Genomic DNA, 24919 nt, shown 5'->3' with positions numbered 1-24919 from the left:
AAACCCATGGATGATTTTTTTCTTGTCTGTCTAAAATGACTGCTCTTTTGAAGACTGATTCTACGTGAGCTGACCTTCTATTCAGTAAAACTTGCTAACATGTGATTAAAGCCCATTATAAAAATATTTATCCTTATTTAGCAGAACAATTTCCGATGTATTTCAAGAAGGGAGTCTATTTATGTCGAGCTTTAGAACACAATTATTATACCTCCCTTTGTTAGATTTGCTGTGCCAAGGGAATTGGGTTATATTTTACATTAAGGTTACCCATAGACTTTAAGAAAGAGATCCTGTCTGAAAAATCTGTTTTATCATCAATGACAGCAAGAACTTGTTTTAATTCTTACATTTTGGGTTGCGTATGCCAAGCTATCAGACCAGGGATTTTTTTTTTTTTTTTTGATTGTAAATTGAAAAGCTTTATTCGTGAGAAGTCTGGCAAACAACTGTGCATCTGTTCAGTTGTTTTTCCCTGTTGAACAAAAAGGGCTTTTAGTAAATGAATATTTTTCACAAGCAAGGGTTTGCAGCTTTGCTTCTGTTCCTCTGCAAGATACTTTGCTGACTCACCAAGTCCCTGAGCAAGGTGAGTCCTGCCAGTGCCAGCTCAAGGAATGGCTGAGCATGAGAATGAAAATGCTTGTTTGTTGTCATTGCTTGAGGAAACTGTGGGAAGGAGCATGCTGCCAGAAAGTAAATGTATGAGCATCTGAGTTTAGCTGAATGCCCCCACTGGAGGTCACCTGCTTCTTAGTTTTAGTACAGCTCAGGGGAGCACCAGGAAACACCTCTATGCAGAGCCTCCACACACATATGTACCCCAGTGACCTACAGGGTGGAACAAGTACGCTGGTTTTTGGCAAGAACACAGAGTATTTTCTTCCTGGGTCGGGGGGAAAAGTACAGACAGTACTGTTAGCATATGCAGTATTCCATTTATGCTCATCCATTATCTGAGTGCTGGGTCTTCGTACTTAAAAAAAATAATAAAATAAACCCCCCTAAATTCACTTTTGCTATTGCAAGGCCAGATTGGTGCAGAAAATTACAATCCAAGAATATCTCAATTTTGAAAAACCTTCATATAGTTTGATATTTTAATTATCATGCTGTCAAATGTCTAAAGTTGTTTGACTTAAAGGATCTGGAAGCTGTTGCAGCAAGGGAAGGAGGCAGATACAAAAGCTAAATGAATGCCAGATGGTTTATCACAAAACATAAGTGTAGGGGTGTGCAGAGACACCAGGCTGGGTGGGTTTGCGTAGCTTTGCAAGAGCAGCAGCTCCATCCTAGTAAAATCTCAGCTCTGGTGGGCATGCTCCCATGGCCCCATGGCTCTTGGAGCTGTAGCTTTGGTACCTCTATGTAGTGCTGTGTCTTTTTTCCCCACAAAGGTACAATTGATAACCAATTTGGTTGAATATTGGCTATAGAAGCACTTGAAGAAATGAAGGGCGATTTTGAAAACAGAGGTAACCTTAGCTAGATACAAACTACATGGGGAAACTCATGGTGGCTTTTTCTGCTGTAGCAGGATTGAGGAAATAATGATGGACTTTTAGCTAAGTAACCTTTGCTAAGGCAGGAAGTCATCTTTCAGAAAGCCCTTAAGGGTAAAATGCAGTCAGATTTCTTCTGTGCATCATGCTTTTAGTGCTGGAAATCCCACTGATAACAAACAGGCAGTGTGCAGAGTTACATCAGGATTTTCCGTCCTATTATAAATACTCCTGAGCAAAACTGCACCAAGTCCCCAAGGTAAATCACGAGAGAAAACAACAAAATTAGTCAGCATTTTTGAAACAAGTTTTTCTCCCAAATTAAACACACGTATCGACACTAATGAGCAACGTGCAAACACGCTGTTCAGCTCTGCTCAGTTTCCTTTCAGTCTCTTTTGTTTGTCTGTTATTCTGTCACAGCATCTCCATGATTTTTGGCCCTTAGTCCAACTCTTTCTTTCCTGTCTCTCCCTCGAGTTTTCTCCCTAGCTCACCACCTTGGTCATCTTTTCTACCTCCACCTAAAACCTTACCACACAGTCTGTCTTGACACTTCGCTCAGGACTAAATGCTCCATTTTTTATCTCTTATACTTGGTTTAAATTTGAAGGAAAATTTCATCAATATTGAATATATAAATATTCTGCTTTTTACTAATAATTTATTTAAATTACAGGATAATTATTTTTATACCAATCATAGAATCACCAAGGTTGGAAAAGACCTAAAAGATCATCCAGTCCAACCGTTCACCTGTTACCAATAGCTCCTACTAAACCATGTCCCTCAACACAACATCCAGTCTTTGTGACTGGATAGTCACCTGTGTGACTATTTCAAGTATTTTTAAAACAAAAAAAGTAAATCAGTTTTAAAGCTCTGGTTATGGACAAGCTAGTAAGTGACCAAGTAATAAATAACTTGAAGGAATTGAAATCTGTTCAAAATCACAATGCAAGAAGATAATCAGATCACATTCAGAAACATGATTGCCATCAGAATAGTTAATTTCACTGTAATCAGACACCTGCTCACATTTCGGTGTTGCCATTCCCACCCACTCAGGGAGCTCCTTACAGTCACAGCAGTGCCCATCAGCCTCTTAGAACTGGGAATTGCTCCTGTGCTTATGCAGCAGAGGTAGGTTGGTTCATATTCATAAGCCTTTCCTGCAAATAAATACCAGGAAGCTCTTATTTTTGCAAGAATAATGTTCAATCTGGTTTACTTTCAGAAGGAAGATAGAGTTTTACTGCTTCTCTTGCTGTGCATCTCTTGCCATAGGGCCAAACAACGCCTACATTTTTGGACAAAATGATGAAAGCAACTATAAAAGAAAATGGCTTCAGTGCCTCCACACTGTACACAGTATTCTTGATATTGCTAACAGCAGCAAATAATAGTAATAAATCTGGAAATTGCTTTAAAAACTGTGATGAAAAATTTCAACAAAAATCTGCATTACTTTTTTATTTCATAAAACAATTCCCTTTTTTTCCCCAGCTCTGATTAAATAAGATCATATCTCAGAGCTCTCTATCTGAACTAATCAGACCTCAAAAGGTCATGTCTGCCTGTTTATTGCACTTCCAAATTCTCAGTAGCAACATACAGCTTCTACTCTTCATTAACAAGTTATGAAGCACTAATTGCTAGTTAACCATGTGAAATGCTTATTAGCAGTATACAAATCAATAGCAGCTAGGAAAAAAAAAACCAAAAACACTCATTTAAAAATGTTTTGATTTACTTGTATCAGTTCTCCTTGTCTATCTCAAGATTTTATTACCTCTCCATTTAATAGCATAAATTGGTCCTCAAAAAACATTTTTTCCTTAAATATAACTGCAACATAAATACATAAGAACATCTAAGCCTGTTTAGAGTAAACTATAAAAATACTGCTGTTCTTTTAAGTTTGGACTATGAACAGTTTGTATTAATTAACATTTTACATATAATTACATTTACAATATGAGAAATGAATCTTTTATGAGGAATTTATATGCAGTTCCTTGACATGCTTACTCCATGTAAGCAAAAATTATTCAACAGGAGCACAGCAAGGTGAGAAGAATGCTTCATAAGGCACTGCATCTCAACTCTGAAGATGCAAGATAGCATGGAGAAGAGGGTACAGAAAGCAATCCAACCTATCATTCATATTTATGTATTTTCAGATAATTGCTTTTCTCTCTTGAGAATTTATGGACACTGTGAGCCAATAGTATAAAAATGCAAGCTTTTTCTCAGTAGAGAAGCATTATACTAACCAGAATCATCAAAAACCAACACAACTCAGGACTGATCTGTTCAATCCCACACTGGAAGAAGCTTTCAAAAAGAGGAATTTCAGTTTATGTTTTCTTACTTGCCTAATGGCAGTTTTCCTCAGTGTGAACAAAGGATACAGCTATCACAGAATGGCCAGGATTGGAGGGGACCTCAAGGAGAATGAATCTCCAACCCCCCGCCTCATGCAGGGCCACCAACCTCCCCTTTAATAGCAGCCCAGGCTGCCCAGGGCCCCATCCAACCTGGCCTTGAACACCTCCAGGGATGGACGGGGCATCCACAGCCTCTCTGGGCAGCTGTTCCAGCACCTCACCACTCTCTGTAAAGAATTTCCCCCTGACATGCAATCAGGCACAATGCAGAGGCATGCAGAGCTACTTCAGCAAGCCCATAGACGAGAAGCGTGGAGCCCCATCACCACAGCTTATAGCCAACTCAAATATCACCATTTTTGGAATGAGAAACAAAACAAAAGAAACAAAACTGAAATGCAAACCCAAGTAGATAGTAGGAAGGTGTTCCTGGAAATACCACCCTTGGACTCCTGTGCTTGGTGTGCACAAGGTCACCAAGAACCACCCATTCTTCTGAAAACAAGTAAGCACGAGACTACTGAACATTAAATTATGCCATGAAATTATCTGAAGAGAGTTACAAAAAGTGTATTTATCATATAAACCTGCTAGGGATTCCTCAATGCATGCAGAACATTGGATGCTTGAAAGCACTTGGAAAAACACTGATGGCAAGGGGCCAGATGATTCAGTGTTGTGATGCCAGGTAGAGAGAGCATATGACATGGAGAAGGCTTGGAAGGTGACCCTCTCCTCTTCTGTTTGTCTCCACAGACAACCAGCTGGTGTTTTATACCCCTGGTTTCAGACACCAGAGAGCCACAACAACACAGGTAGAGCCGAACACCTGAGTTACCACTCACTGAATGGCTGTGCTGATACAATATCTGTACATTAAAAAGGATCTATTCCTCCTGTTTCTACTGACACCTGAACAGTTTTGGCTAAGAATGGAAAGAAAACACAGATGAACCAAATCAATAAATATCTGAAACATTTGAGCAGAAATACAGTATTTCCCAAACTTCTGGCAAATTCTCACCACTTAGCAGAGAAAGAATCCCACTGTGCTATTCTGATCATAACAAATCTTAATTTGAAAATATCCATATACATGGTTGTTTCAAGATTTCGATTATTCATCTTGTTTAAATTCCTTTTGATATTAAGAAGAAAAGAGCTGAAGAGAAAGCAAGAAGTGCTGTATTCTGTGTTGTAAATTAACACTTCTGATTAGGTTTCACTCCACAGCAACACAAGACTCAGTGCTTCCATACAAACCGTTGCTTTATACCTACACTACTCAGAGTGATTTTTCTAGTTATGTTAACTATTTCCATCTGATTTTTATCATGGCATTTTTATTCAATCTCATTTCCCATTCAGGAAGATGTCAATAGAATTACAGGAATGCCAGAAGGATTTCACAATAGGTATGTGGGAATTGAACCTCACTCAGAGGGTGCATGAATTAGCAAGACCATAAGGGAGTCAGCAGTTAGCATACCAAGTCCATAAACAAGCTGGAACTGGGAAAACATTTTAGTTCAATGCAGTTCAAAAGGAGCAGTTTTGCTAGTGGAGATCACAGATGCTCACCATCTTCCAGCATGAAGTTTGCTAGGCTGGTCACCTGTAACCACATAACTCCACTCTGGTTCAACAGAGAGGCGTAGGTATTTCAGAGCAATGTGAGGCTCATTGCAGGCGTGTGTTTAGTTACCCATCACAGTTCTCCTCAGTGTGTTTCATGGCCCTTACAACAAGGGCAGTATTTGATCAGTAGATGTCTCACTCAGCTGTCTGTGTCTACAGCTCACACTAGTAGGTGCGTCCTGTTCCTGATGACTACACATCTGGATTCATCAAAACTAAAATATGTTCCCTGGGTTCCTAACTTCACAACTGAGGATTAAGAACAACGCTGTGAGCAATCAACAATTAATTCATTCCAGCCTTGGCAGAAGATGATAGTTTTCAATACTGAAAGTTGAGAAAAAAATTATGCTCAAAATAAATAATTAAGAACTCTCTTGGGCTTCTGAGGTGGAGCCTGACTCTAGAAACAATTCCTGGATGCACCACCACGCCTGGTGCCTTCTGCACATTCAAAGGACAGTTAGAGCAGGGCAGTACCATATCAGGCTTGAAGTAATTTCTTTCCATTTGTCTTCCCTTGCAATTAAGCCACAGCTAGAATCTGACTCACAGTCCAGATACCGCAAACAGATTGCTACTAGCAGAGCAACACTTGCTTTGCTTTGTGAAAAAAGGAACCTAACTGCATGACACCTACAAACTCCTCAGCCTGGCTTGTAACTGGAGAGATTGCTTCTAGCATATAACATCTTCAGGCTGGAAATTTCCTTTTGGAACCTCCCAGTGCCCTGAAGAGGTTCTGAAAGTCAAATTTTGAGGCCAGTATTTTTTGCTGTGCCACAACAGATCAACTTCTCTAGCTTGCATAGTGGCAAGTACTGAGACACATTAATACTGTTAACAGAGCAAAATCTAGAAAGAAATACGTTACTAAACTGTCTCCAAATGACAGAGATCCTAAATGACAGACTATTTTATGTTCTATTTTTTCCTTTTTTTTTTCCATAGAAGAGAAAGCTACAGTCTCCCCGTTGTTGTTCACAAATCTGCTCTAACAGGAGACAACAAAAGAAATACTGTAAGCTCAGGAAAAGCCAGACAAGTTAAAAAATATTTAACTAAGTTCCCAGTAGGCATTAACGATTCCAATGGCTCACATTTTATCTAAAATAGCAAAAATCACAAATATATAAATATTTATGGACCAGCTTTTGCAACTTGTCGTGTTCTAGCACAGACCTTCATTAACCAACCACACCAGAGGTTTAAGGAAAGAAAAAAACAAAGCTGCAGAAACACAGAAGATACAACAGTCCCCTTTCCATGCTCTATTGTGCATTTTATATATGCCCAAATAGCAGGATTATATTTCTTTCCATATAATATCATCGTAGTGAATTCAAATCATATCTAGATACCCTTCAAGTCAAATCACACCTCATGAACGAAAATTTTCAAGTTGTGTGACAGTGAAATTTTACATATATGCTCTCAAGGAATTGACAGTGTAGAAAAGAGTTCCCATCAGTTAAACAGATCCCATTCTGGTAATGGTAAATAGTTTCACATAGAAGACATCACCCCTCCACTTAGTGTTTTCTGTTCTGTACTAAGGAAAGTCAACTTCCTCAAATACTTTGTTGCATTCCATTTTTTCCTCCTTGATCTCTGTATATTTCCTACTCACCTCTCAAGTAATTCTTACCCAAAACTACACAAGTCATCAACTGAACTGTTAACATCAGTGGCTTGGATATTTTTTTTTACCTTTTGCCTTTTCATAAATGTGACTCCACTAGCTCTGATCACTCCTAAGTAAAGTTCTTTGACTGGCCTTGTACTGTTGACATTTGTTCATTTTTACCAAATTTCAGCTTTTTGGTTCTGTTTGTCAAATTAATTTGGACTATCATTTCATTTGCCATTCTGCCTAGGGCTGCTGCACAGTCTGAAGTCAGTCAAATACATCATCCATTCCATTCCATCAAGCAGCAATACTTGCAGGGCCAACTTTGTGTGACGATGGGGACATTTGCCATAATCTTTTCTACCTGCACCTTATCACAAGTGATAATTTTAAGGGCAAACAATCCTTTCTGTATATGAATGTGTGTATATATTTATATATGCTGTGTGTATATATTTATATATGCATAAAGACACCCTCTACTTGATTCTGCTCAATCCGTCTCCACTAAAAACAAGATCTGCTGACATACCTGGATTTAGTCTCCTCCCGCTAACGCATTTGACATAGAGATGTCTTCTCTACAAGTATTTACACAAACTCAAATTCTTAGTAAGCTGTTTTGATAAGTTTCCAACACTTCTATACTTCCATATTCTGAGCTGTCCAGAGATCCTGGACAGACTATTTAAATGCTGTTCCCTACCACCATCCCACCTGTCTTCGCAGCAACTCAAACTTGAAGTCATTTAAAGCTGTCTTCTGGTCGTTCATGACAGACACCCTCTAGAAATATGTGTATTTGCCCTGGGTACCTTATCTAAGATATATGCCATTCAACTCAGCACACATTAAATCATTTCTCTAATTTGCTATGCTGCAGCTCAGCATTTGGTTAATATCTTTTTTTTCTGCTTGAAACATTTGCATCATATCTACAGTTTTTATGAAGTTTCCTGGAGGTTCAAGCTGCACTCGTCCATAGGACATCTATGATGAACAAGTTTTCTGTCTGAACACAATTACATAAAATCACCTCCAAAGCTAAGCACTCCACCCTTCCATCACCTCCCTTCCCCCCTTCCCCCTTCTCCCCCTCCCAGAAACAAAAGAGCAAGAAAAATAATGAAATCAGTAGGTTCAGAATTGCAGGCCAATTTCACAGTATCATCTGAGACTGCAAAGAAAAGATCTACTTATTTTCTGATGCTGTCCGATGCTGTGCTTCTACCACATTTAGAATATTTATCTTATTAAAATAAAAAAAAGGGCTTTTCCCAAAAACTAACTTAATAAAGAAAGATAGTCTTTTCATCAGTTTTGAATATAGCTGTTTTTCTGGTTGTATGGCAATTAACACTGACAAAGTATTTTGCTTAATTCATACAAGTTAAATGGAAAATGAACTTCTAGCAGGAAAGTTTTATAATAGTGAAGAAAATTAGATGACCTGACTTCATGCTGAAGTCTCTAACATTTTAAGAAGAGGCTTTTGGAATAGTAACAGCAAGAAGTAATTGTTTTGTTATGAATTAAAAGAAAATAATTTAAAGCCATAACAAAAGTATGTCTTTAAATTATTAACAAACAAGACACACTCAGTGTTTAACATACTAAGGGGCATTTTTCAGTAGGAACTTCTCAGCTCAGGGAAGAATTTCAGTGGGAAAACTCTTGCCAGCTGTAATAAATGTATTCATTTTCTTCACAATTTATACCAGAGGAATCACTTACACAATATTCAAATTGCTTTGTCACTGTGCTTTGATTTGCAGATGCAATTAAAAATAATAAACAGGTAAGTCTCCCACACTCCCAAAAATGACCCAGCAGAACACTGCAAAAAAAGGCTCAATACTAGAAAAATCTGAGAAGTGTTAAGATGAAAATCTTTTTAAAGTTGATGAGATTTAAAGATTTCTTGACATCATTCCACTCTAAGGGCAAAACTGCTGGCACGATCTTTTTATCATTTGGGCTCTTTCAGGTTAATTGAATTCTGCAGCCCCTTTTGTTCTGTCCACAGAGAAAAACAATGACCTCTGATGAAAAATGCATGCATGCACTCTGTATCAGAGGTATTTTCTAACTGTCACTGGACTCAACCTGAGCTTATCAAATCAAGTTTCAGTGAAGTATTGATGGCATTATATAACAGAAGAGATGAAAGAAATCTGAAACATTGTGTTCTGAGCTGCCCAGGCATTAACAGTCTTCTGCCCACACCTTTCCCATTCTCTCTCATCCCTACATAATTCAAGGGTAAGAAGTGGGGGATGTTTCTTAAAAGTAGAAAAAAAAACTTTTTTTTTTCTTCTTAAAGAGTATGACCTATCAAGAAAAAGAAAATGCATGCTACGTTCTGCTTTGTGCTTTAAGCAAAGGAGGGACAAAAGACAATCAAATCCACTTTGTATGGCAAAATACACCAGCACTTCACAAATCTTAGGAATGGCTTCAGAGATGATGCAGATGTTTTATTTATCCATGTCCAAAAGATGAAAGGATGCTACACAGTGCAAAATGTAGATTTCTAGATCTCTAGTCCCTAACAAAACAGAGTTTTATCACTGGATTTACATTTGCTCTGCATTTCAGCTTTCAGGATGCCAACTGCACGTTAAACACAGTCTGGAAACTAGAAAATAAACACTGCCTGCAAAATCAGGTAGCAAAAAAAAAATCAGGTGTTAGGTATGGGATATTAGAGGTCTAACCCCTTCTCCAAAGCTTCTGCTTTATCAGAAAAGTTAAAATAAAGGAATACAACAGAACTGAGAGCAAAACAGGTTGCAGAAGTATGAATATATTCAAAATGTAAATATATACATAGTTGAAAATCTGTGAAGAGCTGTTAAACAGGAAGTTACAGTTTTTGGCAAAGGGGAATGGTGGAAGCAATGTTGCAGGTTCTGCTGCCCTTAGCAAACCCTCCAAAAACACAAATACTGGGAGCCATAGAGTCTTGATCCAGACAAAGACTCAGGGTGGCACAAAGTTTTCCATAGCAAGGACATTAAAATTAATGCAGGTAGAATCACCAGATGTCAGCCAGATTTTCATCTGGCATTAAAGTCAGTGAAGTCAGCAGGCTGATGTGAGCTGATACAGCACCTGAGAATATAGCCCTGTATTTCTACTGCAGAGAGCAATAGGTTATCTTCAGATTAGTTGTTTTGATACATATCAAACACATGATGTTTCCATACCATGGATATGGCACCACCACAGGTAATGTGAAGATGTGAAGGAACACTCCTTCCAGGACTTCCAGTTTCAAGGCAGAAAGGTGTATGTACTCCTGCACTGACTGCATTGTGTGCACTTATGAAACAACCATACAGCACACAGGCAAAACACACTAGCCTGAGACTATTTCTACACAGTAAATGCATCCAGGAAATGCCAAATGAAATGCAAAGAATCTCAAACCCTCTACATGAAGCGTATCTACATGGATAAAGGGGTCTGTCTGTGAGAGTCTTTCTCTCTGCAATGAGAAATAAGAACAGTCCCACCTGGTGCATCATGTGCAGAACGATGATATTTGCTGTTATTGGACTCCACAGAAGCGTTACAGGAACAAATTAACAGCAAGGCACAGATACCACAAAGCTGTTAGGTTCTGCAGCTATGATTCTGATGAAGTTATGATATTTTTGATGCTGCTGTACTCATGAAGTTTACTGAAACATAATGGAACTCTAAGATTATTGCATAGATAGTATGGAGTTAAATATCTATGAAGTAGGGCTTCCTTTACCCACTCCCTATGGTCCCTTCAAGTGAAATCAGGGATTTCATTCATAGGCTAACAGGCCATCTGGGCCTGAATCTTGAACTTCTGCACAGAGACACTGCCATTCTTTTTCAAGGCCATCAAGTAAAGTAATAAGGAGCACTTCAAGTCTTGATTAAGCAAAAACATTTGTGGAGATGAATCAACATGTTTTTTGTTGTTTTTGTTTTGTTTTTAAATGCTCTCAGCTGCGCCAGATGCATTTCCATTGATTCTAGAGAACTCACCTACACGAGCCAAAGGTTGGCTGTGATTCAGAGTCTAACTGATCCATGTGCAGTGAATGCCTACATTATTTTAAAGGCTGGTTTCCACTTCAGGGCAGGCAGTACCTCGCTCCTGCCACACTCAACACAACTCCCTGTCTCTGTACAGCACAGAGCAACCTGACCCAGCTTTGAGGATGTCTCTGCCTTGAGCTGGAGGTGGACTAGATGGCACCCACAGGTCTCTTCCAACCTAAATTATTCTACGCTTCTAAATTCAAACTTACATGAAGTCTGACACATTGTCCTGACGGAAACAGAGAAAGAAGCAGTGATGGGTACTGTGAGGGCTGTGCATGTGATTAAAAATTAAAGTGAAAAACGCTAATCAAAGGGAATGAGGGGAATAATTATTTGCTCCCATTTTCAGTAAATTCATGCTATGCCCTTAATAAGATGAAAGGGAACACAGAAATTCCTATGATTCTTCCAAGTATGAAGAATACAGCCTGTCACTGTCCTTCCCTGTTGGTTTATTTCTTTTTTCACTGTTTTGAACAGAACAACAAAATGTTGGAATTTACTCTGCAAAAGCAAAGGAGGTGATGAAAAACCATCTTTCAGGTCAATAATTCTTTGGGTTCAGATTAAACATTTTGCACCTTCAGGCCTCAAATGAAGTGAAACAAAACACACTGTTGGTGTGTACAAAATGAAAAGGGAGCAATCAAACTGCGTGTACACTCCAACTGATGGGTACAAATAGGCAAGGAAAAATTAGCAGGATTAAAAACAGTGACAGACGGTCCCAGACTCTTCTATTAAGTCCTCTGTATTTGTGTGTAGGCGTTTGATGCAGAGGTAGCAAGCAAAAGGCTTGAGGGAGTGAACATGCATATTCCCTTACTAAATCTTAGCACAAAGTCAATGTCAGGCATTTTCTCTGTTGGACATTGTAGGTGTCCTGAAGCAGTTACAATTAGCCACAAAACTGGCAGTATCAGCAAAACAGAACTATCAACTTGTGCAGACAACAGCTGGGTCAACCAGGAATTTTATAGAATCATAGAATCTAGGAATTTTATGATCACAGCTCAGATTTGTTGCTGGCAGAGCCAGCTAGATTCCCTCAAAACAAGGAGAAAAACGGCTTCTGATACTGAAGTAAAAGTTCCTCTTACATCAGAATATATGTATACGTATGACCAGCTGTCATTTGCAGAAAATCATGCAACTAGATATGGGTAAATTCAGTCCCATGCAGAGCCAGTACAGAGACCACGTAGCATTAAATCTTGTGCTAGCATGTTGAAGTGGATTACATTTTACCAGCAGAGCCATATTCTGCTGCCAGTAAAATCAACACAAGCAGGAAAACTTATGTATGACATCTGTTCAGAGTCATTTGATAACAAGTTCATCACAATTTGTAATAGAAATAAAGGTTAAATACTATGATGGGTGTAATGTCTGTTTCTCAATGTGTGGCTCTGATCTGAATTCTTTCATACAGACTGAACTCCTACATGATTCAACTCAAGATCAGGTTTTGTATTAAAACAACTCAAAACATTAAAAAAAATAAATAAAAAAGACAATGGGAGTAAACGTAACCCAGGTGGGAAGATAACTGACACTGATTGGTGTACATTTCTTTCTGCTGTACAGCAGCCCACCACATGTCAGTGAGATTACTAATAGAGAAAAATAACTCTTGGTATGTGTATGCATCCCATAAATGCTTGTGCTGGGGAGGGACCTTTCCCCTGGTCTATCCAATGCATCTAAATCACTGCCTTTTCTGATGCAGGCGGCGAGAAAGGAAGAATTCTGTTATTCCTACGCTTGTCAAAGACTAAAGGATCAGTGAGATCCCAGGTGGGAGTAGAGGCATTTTCATGTGTCTCTGGTAAAATCTGCTACAGCAGAATTATGGACCAAGCAATAATATGCATTTACATGTCCTGAATTAGAAAACAACCCATTGTTTTGAAATTAAAGCTCTTTACTGCAAGTCAGGTTTACGTGACGCAAATAGATGGATTTTATATTTGACAGCACGTACGCTCTTCTAACAGATACGAGATATTAATTGTAAATCCTAGACATTTGTCATTTTCGTAATACTTCTATAAAAAGTTGTATAACTGAGTGTTGATTTTTTTCCTTATTTGAACCCTTATTCTTTTCTTATTTTTCAGTACATGCAAAGAAATTAAGAAGTTATTGATTTCTCCTTTAATTCTAAATAGGTAAACCCACTGAAAGTCAAATTCTCTTCTAGAAGAGCTGACCTTAATCAACCATAGCATCACTTCAGTCTTATACCAGCATTATCTCATGGGTATTGGACCCAGCTACTTCATTGTTTACTAAAATGCCCGGGCTTTAAGACTGAGCTATTTAATTTTCATGGAATCATAGATTATATAAAAGTAACACAGCCATCTGTTTGGGTTCAATTTATATTAACACGGGTGTGTTTTCTCACCTTATTGACATGAAGTTATGACAAAATTCTCTTCAGACTGCATATGTGAATGATGTTTTGCTAACATTTGCATTTCACTGTGAAAAAAACATCCACAAAGAAAATCTACATGTACTCCATTTTGGACAGATAGACTCCTATAGCAAATGCAGTAAAGCAAAGGAACTTAGCTAGCACTTTTTTTATTTTGAACAAACACTGGTTGTCTATCAGATTTCCATTTTTACCAGCATCCCATTGCATTCAGATGTTCAATTAAGTGAATGCAAGGTTTCCCACTGATTATTCTCATTCACTGCAACGCCTGTTCAGTCTGAGCGTGTGTCATTGTCGAGTGAATGTCTTTCACATGTCTCTATTTTAGAACTGTTCAACAACTCTGCTGATGTGCATCAGACTAGTCTGATGTTAAATTTTTCTTCTTCCCTTTTATGCATAAAAGCATCAGAATAGGGATTAAAAAAAACCCAATCAATGCGTTCTCCCTGTTTATTTTGCTAATGCTGTAAGTACCAGACAAACTGTGTTAAGGATTCAGACTGCATTTTCTCCTGGGCCACTGTAAACACAAATGCAATCTTTCTTTTCTGCAATGCACAGAGATATGCCCCTGCCCAGTGGAAGGCTTTACACTTTGCATTGTGCCTCACCAAGTAAGGGCTTGGAGAGTTCTTATTTTACTGGAGCTGACACTGGATGAAGATGCAGACAACACGTGTCTTCATGAAGTAATCTACAAGGTTACTCTCAGTTCCTGCCTGGAGTCTCAATTCTAGGCAGCTGAGGAGTGCTGAGCAGAAACCTTCTACACCACAGTCAGCCAAGCATTAGCTGCACAGAAAGGGTACTTCAGGAGTGAGGAATTCAGAACCAACAGCCCTAAATAAAATGAGGAAACGGGCAAAGACCTTGAATGAAATGCAGTGTTTATTTAACACTTCTCAGTTGTACAGCAGCTGATTTGGCTCCATAGGATAGCATTTGTTCACTGCTGCTACAGATGAAGCTGGTTTAGATGAAGACGTAACCTGTTAGTATTTAGTCAACACTTGGTTTTACTCATGTTCTACACTGCAGAACACGAGGGAGTTTGTGACACTTTCCAGAAAATCTTTCCTCACTTTTTTGCTATTTCCACTTATTTTAGCTCTTCAGATTTGTAAAAGCTAATTAAAAAAAAAAAAAAAGGCAGAAATTCATTCACAACCCCCCAGAGGTGGGTCTTTTTTTTTTTTTTTTTTTTTTTTTTTTGTCAACACTTAATGATAATAGCTTGCCAGAAGTGGAACTGAAAATACCCTGAATTGCAGAGAGAGAAAAGGGGGAAATTAAGTGATCTGCTTGCGAGACTGATTTTTTTAATGCCTCTTTTCCAGATCCATTAAATGTGCAAATATTCCAAGACCCATTAATCTGTAATAAAGTTTGCTTGATTGGTGACTGTTTTCATGCAAGTAAAGAATCTTTCTATATAAAGTGTAAAAAAAAAAAAAACAAACCAACAACTAAATCCTTTCAGCAAGTGGAGGGAGCAAGTCTATGCAGGGTTTATATTAAAACTTCAATCCTACAAACACTTCTGATACCACACATTAAAGAGCAATCCGACAACATTATTAAACAGCATATGTCAGCATAAGCCTTTGGCAGGATGGGCATGCAGCAGTGGACACTGACAAACGGATGCTGGTACAAAAGCTTTGAGTCAAACTTGAAATTGGATTGTAGGAGGGGGAAGACACCCCACAATTTACTGCTCACGAAAATAGATCTTTCTGAACAGCAGCTTAGCAGCCTTGATACTGCATAGGGAATCCTTTAAAATATACTTTTCAGTGGGGTATAATTTCTTAAATTATTCTTCAGAGCGGCCCTCTCAGTAGAAGCCAGATCTAAACATCACAATTCAAGTTGAAACTCTGATGAAAATACTCCATACTCAAGTTTGCCACTCTTACAGCAGTCTGCAAACACGTGCTCTTGACTCCAGATATTTCTCAGAGTTCCCCCCCTCTGTCCTGCCTATTGCTCTTCTGACTCCTGGAGATGTGACTAGGTAAGACAACACACAAAATGCAGGAGCTTGTTAGCTCACAGTTGTTTTAATGCCCTCCCAGTTTGTTTTTCAGTTTGGCTGTCAAATCAACCTAGATTTTTGACCAATCTGTGAATTACCATTTATTTTTACCCTAGAATGTAAGTTAGCACAAAAGATCTGGCACTCTGCTTCAAACAAACAGAATCTTGGATTGGTGCTAGAAGCAAACGTAACACCAGGGTGGTGTTAAGAATAATTTGGAGCTCTGCAAAATATCAGCAAGGCTTGCCTTCTCTTAAACATGCTTTTCAGATCCTTGAGATGCAGCTATCACAGGAAGTTTTTCTGTTGTTTTGTGTTTGTTTTTAATATAAACAGGAGCAGAGAGCAGAAGTAGGTTCCAAAGCGCTAGGATACACACAGCACCTTGACTTCACTGCATTGGGAGTAACAGCACTGCTGGGCTACATTCTAAGGCAATCATTTAGGTGAAATTCCTGTGGATCTAGCTGGAGCTTCCTATAAAAATAATGCTTGTGAGCGTAGCCCACTGCAGAACGCTTCAGCTGACATTTGGTTTTTATGCACTGGCATCTTTAACTACTAGATAAATGTACTGCCTATGTGGTATTCTGTCACTTTATTCTCAGCTTCCCATCAATGGGAGGGCCTTGTTCTGCCCGTCAGACCCTAAATTAATAGCCAGGTTCCATCTGACCCACCTCTAATGCGGAACAGAAGGCAAATTAAAAGCAAGGAAAGGATGATGGGGGGAAAAAAACAAACAAACAAACAAAAAAGGAAGATGGAAGGTCAAAAAACATGAAAGATAAAGCAACTGTTCTGATAGGATGAATTCTGCCCACATTTTTGCTGAGAATTAAGTAGGGCAACGCTTAGAGATGAGCTATCAACGAGACACATTTTAGCAGTCTGCAAGGCTGTCACATCATAAGGAATACGTTCACTTCTTTACTAATTAATCCAAAAGATTCCACAGAACAGAGAGGAAAGAGTGAAGTATTTTTTAAATTCAAAGGAGCTCCCTTGCACTGTTATACACTGTTATCCAAATTCCATACATTTTGAATTCCTATCACAACACATCAGATTCGTTTTTGGATCTCATCCAGACATCTCACCTGAAAACCGAGCTTGTTCTTTCGTGGTTGTTTCTCTCTTGCCATTTCTCATATAATGAATCTGCTCCTTTAATGCTTCCTGAACGTAGTCCCCAGTGACAGTGCTGTGGTTGCAGCATCTTGCTGTGCCTGCCCTGGAGTTCCTTTTGTCTTGCATCATGTGCTTTTCTCCCAGTGTGCTTCTCCCCTTACCAAGGTCAGCTTTGGAGACCACTACCCTCAGCCAGCACTCCACCAACCTGCTTCTGAACTGAGCCCTGCTCCTTTCCTCTCTTCAGGCCTGAGTCTACCATAATTTTTCTTTTTCCTTTAATCCTAGTATTTCTGTTGTTCTTGTGATACCAGTGCGCTTAGTAGAGATTTGAGTAACGTGAAACAATCAGTTTTGTCCTCAATTAGCCTCATTAACCTTTCCATATGTAAAAACAGGCCTAATATTTGCCCCATACCCAAAATTACTGATAATTTTATTTTGACAAAATGATTTCATGCTCTCAGCATGCACTTCATGTATTTAAAAAATCATCCATAGCATGCAGACCAGCGTGAAAAGATGAAACTGTTTCATCCACGTAAAACTATCTGGAAGGGCATTTATCTGATAATGGCACCCACACAGAGCTCTACGAGTGCAATAAACATATCACACCTTTATTTACTCCTCTACATGCCCTACATGGAAACAAAATATTAACTCTCTCTGAATCTAAATCTAACATATGCATTTGATGTGAAAAAAACATCTTCTCTCAGATCTCAAGTACTGATTATTTTTCATGGAAAATGCAGAGTCTCTGTTCAGTTAGACTTATCTGAATGAAGCTTTTTATCTGGTTGTATTTTATTCTTATGCATACTGATCCTCATGCAGGGGGGATCACTTCTGATGCAACTGTGCTCCTCTAGCACTGCACACCATCATCTACCTCTGCCACACACCACCAAACCCTTCTACTTCTGTAACAGCAAATGTTTGCTGACGCTCTAGAAAAGAAAGTCACATTCTGTGTTCCTAAGGCAATTTTTATTTCTTCAAATAGAATTTTGCTAAAAAACAAAAACAAGCCCCCACAATGACACCACGCTATTCTTATAGTGTTACTCAATTTGAAACCTAAATAGGGGAAAAATAGGATTGCAGCTCTTCTCAGCCTCTGTGTTAGATGTGCGTGTGTGCACTATAACGATGGCATTTCTTTGAGGTGTTTCTGAAAAAATAAGGGTTTCTGTTTGTTAACTTAGACTATAAATTATTTTTCAAATGGCTTGTTTTAGTGACAATCCAAGACTTTGGCAAGCCTCCTCTCCTCTTTTGTATCATAGATAAAGAGAATTGATTGCAGCTCATGGACTGCAGCGCTGGGCTCTGTATCACTATAAAGGACAGATTCAACAGATTTAAGTCTTCCAGGTGGAGAAAAAAAAAAGAAAAAAAAAAGGTGAAAGAGACTCCAAGCTGAGAACTCAAGTAAGCATCAAAAGAATTAATCGGCTACAGAGGCAAGGAGAATGAAACAGGGGAACCTATCTGAGAGGACTAGGAGTAAGCAGGAGCTTTTTTTATCAGAAAAAAAAAAAAAAATAGAAGGTGGTTTGAAGAAAAACAAGAGACAACTGAGAAGTAGTAGCAGGGCACAGGGAATTAGAGACTTGAAAAGTGGTCCAGCCCCTTACTTCTCTCTGTCTCTGCCCAAAGAAAGGCCTCTGAACTCTCCCACTGCCCTACCCCCATTCTTAGCTGGTACAGTGCTGTTTAGATGTTTTCAAAGTGTTTGTCCTCACCAGTCCTCAATTCCACAGTGTCTTAAAGATGTTGCTCTTCTACAGATACAGAAGAAGATTACTGAGAAAACAAAGAAAGGTAGAGCAGCCAAGAAGAGGGGTAGGCTACTTCCCACATTAGCTTTCTTGTTGCACAAATGGAACTTGAGAAATATGCTACACGTATCTTTATCATAGGGCTCTGTTTTATGCAACACTCAGATGGATAAACTCCAATTAGCATTACAAAATTGTTCGTCTGCTTTTCCAAGTCAGCCATTGGTTTAAGATTCTGGCAACTGTTGACTAACCAGCTATTCATCAGGTCAGGAACAAATAAGCTCATATTCAAGAACAGCATAGGCTCAGCACCACACAGCATGGATGCTGGAGACTTTTCCCTAACCTCTCCAGAACCCCAGTGTTTGAAACATTCAGGACTGGAAATTCCACGCAGCTGATCTTGCAGCTGAGCCCAATGAACTAAACCAGGAAAAAGTTCCCCAAGGAAAATACTCTCCATCCTGAAGCAGTAGAGCCATCTGCTACCCTTCTCCCCCACTGCTCTTCAATCCCTGAAGAGAGTAGAAGGGCTGGCATAGCAATCAGTGACTTCTGCAATAGGTTTTGGTAGGGGTGAACCCCACTGTGTATATTTTAGGCAGGTGGAAGAATCCACTTGCTATCTCCAAGTGAGTTCAGAGAGCCACAGCTGTCTTCCTGGAGGGAGCTGCATGGATGAATTGGAAGCTTCAAACCTATTTGGTGCTTGGAAACATGGCAAAACAGTCCCTCATTTCTTTGCAAGATTAGTAGAAGGAGATGCCAAAGCTACTTGGAACCAAGTTGCTGATAGCCCAATATCTCTCCTGTACACACCGTTTAAGTCTCACTTTCAGTTGTGTCACAGTATGACAGCAGCACTGTGCTGCAGAGCAGCTGTGGACCACTCATGGTAGCCCCACCAAACACCAGTCACGAGCAGACCTTGGTTCAGGAGCATTAGTTCTTTGATGATACAAAAAGGCAAGGGAAAGGATCTGCTTTCCAAGAGAAAGGAGGGCAAGACTTAGTAAAGAAAGAGTTGAATTCCAAGCCCAAAAAGCAGCAACAGATATTTTTTTCCTTTTACTTCTCAGTGAAATGTATGAAGAGACAGACAGATCTCAGGAAACCACTTTCACAGATAATGGTTGAGGAACAGGCATGTGCCCAAGAACTAAAAAAGGAGATGGGCAAAAAATAAAAGTGAGAAGATGAAGCCATCAAGCAAGAACAGAGGAACAGGTCACCTTGGTATTGATGATACTTTGGTCAGTGAATGTGGCAATATTGATTCCCATAAAACTTAGAAAACAGCACTTTTATGCTGTTTTTGATGATTTGATGGAAGCTGAAGGGAAAGACATGGTGACTTACAGCATCATGGCTGTTATTGTATATGGGGAGAAAACTGGAAATGAGGAAACCAATTTCCTTGCTCCATGTAACAAAAAAATCTTCATAAAGGAATAAAAGAAAGGAGCTCTGGTCATTTCCTCTTCCAATTCTTACACATTCGGCAGCCAGACTACTGCAGTCTACCTCTATGTTTTACACGTCATATTAGAAAGCAAAAGGATCAAAAGCAATTAATATTTTAAAAGCAGCTACTCTTTGGGCTGGTTGGAAGGGTCATGCTGTAGCTTCAGTCAGATCAAAGGGCATACAGACAGTATGTATCTGAATATCACTTGTAAATTTTGAGGCAAAAAGAGAACACACCCTCAATATCAAGGAAAGATGGGGAATAAGGGGCTTAAAATGCAAACAATGACATTTTTATTAAGTGAGAATAGAACTTTCTGACTGGAGATATATAAGCAACGGCACAGATCACTTTAGGGTAAATGCAAAATCTCCAACATCAGGTATTTTCAAAAGCAGGCAAGAAAAGCATTGCTATGGAATTATTTAAGCACAGCTGATTCTGCTTTGCTTAGAAAAAGGGGCCAGATGACCACTTGTGCTCCCTCTTTTCTGCAATTTCTGTGACAGAAAGAAAAAAAAAAGGTAAATAAGTTCAAGTTTTTTTATACTGCACCCTGAATCAGAGCTGCAGAGCTTAGACATTGCATTCACATAAGAATTTAGGACTTCTGGTTAGTTTTGTTTGCAAACAAACAAATAGCTTAGCAAACAGCTCTTTGCAAATGGAAGCGCCTCTTCCTTGCATGTGCCTGTGCCAGTAAATATTCAGATGTTGGAGTCTGTCATAACGCTTTTATGGGTTAGTGTGCTACATTTTATAACATAAGAAGGGCCAAAGTTTTATACCACTAGACAGTAATTTTCTTTCAAGAGCCTGAGGTTTCTAGAGCTACACCATCACACTTGCAGGCAGGCGGAATACACATCACATGTCTGTTGTGAATGCATTCCAAATGCAGATCCCCATTCAGTTCTTCAGAGCCATTGTTTCAGTGACAGCAGAGCACGTGGTGGGCCTAGAATTGTCAAATTGCCTTCTTGGGAGTTATCTTTCAATTTGTGGCAGCTCCTCCTTTGCAATAAAACTTCAATCACTAGTTACTCCTCCAAAAGTCCTAAAGCATTTATGACTTTAACTTTTGGTGTAACCATACAGCCAGCTAACAGGAAGCTGAACATCTAATAGCACACCAGTTGGAATTTCAAAAGCTACTTCAGCTCCCAGGAGCGGGCCTTATCAAATTCAGATGTGTTGTGACAACTCTCAGTCTGTGCAGCTAAAGGTGTCAGGTATGATGGGGAGGTATGAGCGGTAACCACTGTTTCAAATTGGGTTGGCAGTTTTAGTTCAAGCTTTCAGAGGAATCCAGGGACACAAACTCAGTGTTTTCATCCAAGTCAGCTTGTCCTCAGGATTGACTGAGCCAGCTTCGGTTACAAACACATCTGTTAAGTTTTCAGTGTAAGCAGACATTTAAACACATCAGTGTTTCATTTACTTTTATGACTAGCATGTAGGCTCCTGAATTGCTCTGATGCTTTTAGAACTCTAAACCAGATCCTTCAGCTGACTGTTGGCAGCAGCCAGCAGGTGCTGCAAGCTCAGCATATCTATGCTACCCAAATAGTGGGGAAAAAGTCATTCAAGAAAGGCAGGGGAGAACAGTGTAGTGTAGAACTACTAAAGTACGGGGGGCATTCTTGCATAAAAATAAGGCTGCCATGGCACACATGCTGCTGGAAATATTGCATTCCAGTTGACATGGAAAAAAAAAATGGAGTGACCAATAACTATTTCTGGTTTTTCAAATCCTGTCCCTTTTTGAGAACTAGCCTGGTCCAGCCCAGTGTGAGCAATCACCTTCTTCCTCTCATTAGCTCATGATTTCATTCTTTCTTTAATTTAGGCTATTTTGTAGTGTCAGTAACATATCAAGACATTGCTGCATTTATCTCACTCATTTCCACAGTGTAAAGGAATCTACAAAGTTTCTGGAACCTTACAAGGAAAGAAGAACATTACTGATATTACCAAGTCTAATATAAAACATACCAGAAGTCTGCTGTATCACAGATGATTAGTACTTGTTTTTGTAACTAGGAAAATAACATCAAATGACACAACTGTGGAACTGTCAGATTAAGCACTGCTAATGCAAGACAGCTAGACTTGTCCAATAGGATTTGTTTCTCCATCAGTTATTTAGCTTTTCTCATATAAATGGTAAGCAGTTGTATATACAGGTACGTACACTACCTAGACCACACAACTAAAATTCCTCCTAGATGACAAAGAAATGAAGATAATGGGTGCATCATTACAAAAACAGTTTTCATAAATAAAGGCTCACATGTTGTAGCCATTCCATATCTTTAATATAGCTGCCACACAATAACAAATAATAGATGCTATTTATAAGTGCGTTATAAACCCAGTTGACTGTAAGAACACATTAAGAAAACTGCAGGTGCTCAAATCCAATATAAGTAACAAGATAAAACAACTCAGAGTGTGTTTAAAATCTCTTTAAGCCAGCACGGTATTACGTACTCATCACAGAGCCATCCTGTTCACACCATCAAATAGCAGACTTTTAATTCCTAGACTTCTAAGTCCTGAAATTTAATCTATCCAATAACAAGTTACTCTCTATATAAACATATATATATATTTTTTTAAAGGAGGGAGGGAGTAATGGAAAGGGACAGAGTACGAGCTGAATTTGCCACAACACCAGAACCTCAGGTATTCAAGTCAAGATGTGCTTTGTATGTTTCTACAGATGTCCTGTGGCAGAACAGACACACCTGGGAGCAGAACGTATGATTTTAAGACCTACACCTATGAATTACCAGATACAGCAACAACACCAGCAAACGACACCGACAAAGCCTGCAGGAAACAAATGGCATTTGCAGATCTCTGCTCCAACTACTGACCCAGCTGAGCTTACATAATAAAATCTCCAAATCTGATTAAAAAAATTAAAGAATTTGTGTTTTATGTGAAAACAGACACAGTTGATACCTTCAAGAAAGACAGTGCATCACAGCTTTGGTATTGAAAAGTACTTTATGACCTTGTGAGCTAGGCATTGGGAAGAGAAAGTTCATTACCTGACTGTAACAGTCTCAACAATTAGGTTCATAAATAACGATGTGACTATACATGCATCTTTTAAGATATAAATTGTGATTTGTATTCCCTTAGAGCACCTCAGAGCTCAGTGCACAGCGCAGAGGCAGCAAGCGATTTCTAGGCAGGGAGATATGAAAAACATTGGTCATAAAGTAATCTCTTCTAATTCTGCAGAGCCCTGTGACAGCGACACACAACAACAACACAGACCGCCGGCTAGAGGGGCACCGAGGCTTCATCAGCCCTCGGAAAGGCTGTGGCAGGCCACTCGCTGACTGCTTTGAGGCTGAGAACAGCTTCCTAACAGCCTTGCTGGTGCGGATGCTGCACACAGTCACACCAAATGCTTTCCTGCTTGGTTTGATGCCCGTGTCCATGGTCCTGTTATGAGGCACAGGGCAGCTGAACAGGCGTTGAAGCAGAACGCTTACAGCCTTTCATTAGCAAAGGTCTTTCCTCAGAAACTTGAACACCCTCCCGACTTGGCTTCTTGCTCGGCTCCTAGAGAGAGCGCTGCAAGAAGAACCGGCACCACGATTCCTAAGCAATCAACCCGGTCTGGCTACCCGACACCTCGGCCAAAGCCGGAGCATTCAGAAGAGATGTCCACAACTCCAGCAACCGCTGCGGAAGGCTGCGGGCCGCCACAGCCCCTCTCCGCTCCCCACCGAGCCCGCGGAGGGGCGGCCAGGCCGGGAGAGCGGGGCTTTAGCCCGAGATGAGCCGGCGTGGATATTAAAGGAAAAGCAATCCTCTTAGGCGGCGTGTCTGCGGCGGAGAGAGGAGGCGAACCTTACGTGTACCGGCGGAGGAGGGCTGCAGCCCTGCGCCCGCCCGGCCTGTACCCGCGGGGGGACGGAGATGCGGGCCGGGCCGAAGCGGGCAGCCGCTACCCGGACCCGGTTCGGTGCCCGGGTTCCGAGCGCCGCTGCGACGCGTTGGGAACCGGGCCGGTTATGTAACCGCGGTTCCGGCCGCCCGTTGCAGGGGAACACCGGAGCCTGCTCCGCTCCGCTCCGCCCGCCCCTCGGTCAGGCTGCCTCTCCCCGGCACCCCCCTCCCTCCCCGCCCCGCACCTTCTCCTGGGCGCGGTTGAGGCGTTTCTGGACGTTTTTGGCGAAGATGCCCGTCTTCATGTCGGCCATGGCTGGCGGCGGGGGGAGCGGGGTGGGGGAAGGCGGGCGAGGCAGAGCCCGGCAGCGGAGAGCGGCGGAGAGCGGGGATGGATGGAGGGAGGGAGGGAGGGCGAGGAAGAGGAGGAGGGCCTTAAAGACAGGGCTGGGAGAGGCGGGGCTGCCAGTGCCTCAGGTGAGCGGTGGCCCCCGGGAGGCGGCCGTTGGCCCCTCCGGATGGGCGGCATCCCCTCGTTGGGGTTTTTCCGCCAAGTAACAAAAAATACAAAGGAACGGTCCGGGGACACACCGTAGTTTCCAGAAGCCGCCCTGTGCCGCCCTGTTGGGGGACTGCCGGCATCCAAGCATTCCAGCACCCTTCTTGGGGGCGAGAGGAAGGGGCTGTGAGCCTGAGCTGGCTGTAGGTGTCCCTGCCCATGGAAGGGCAGTTGAACTAGATGGCCTTCCAACTCAAATGATTCTATGATTCTATGATAGTGGGGTGACCCACTCCCAGGGCTGGGTCGGGTGTAGCTGGCGACAGCACTCAGCTCAAAATCAGCCTTCCTAGCTCCTGTGGTGCCAAATTCCCCGCTCACGG

General features: G+C 40.6%; 1 protein-coding gene across 4 annotated transcripts in view; it reads right to left on the bottom strand.

The window, feature by feature from the left end:
• Nucleotides 1-24351, bottom strand: part of AMPH (amphiphysin) — a 103031-nt gene extending 78680 nt beyond the window's left edge. For all 4 annotated transcript variants that reach the window (XM_042834248.1, XM_042834249.1, XM_042834246.1 and 1 more), the window contains exon 1: nt 24283-24351. In XM_042834248.1, coding sequence (XP_042690182.1) covers nt 24283-24351 — 69 coding nt within the window. The remainder of the gene's footprint in view (nt 1-24282) is intronic.
• Between the last annotated feature and the right edge of the window lie 568 nt (nt 24352-24919).

This window comes from Centrocercus urophasianus, unplaced genomic scaffold, assembly GCF_019232065.1.
Source record: "Centrocercus urophasianus isolate 14NV4802_14NV808 unplaced genomic scaffold, USGS_Curo_1.0 seq_44, whole genome shotgun sequence".
In the NCBI taxonomy this organism is placed as follows: domain Eukaryota; kingdom Metazoa; phylum Chordata; class Aves; order Galliformes; family Phasianidae; genus Centrocercus; species Centrocercus urophasianus.
The sequence above is the reverse complement of the archived record's forward strand: the minus strand, read 5'-3'. Positions and strand labels throughout refer to the sequence as shown.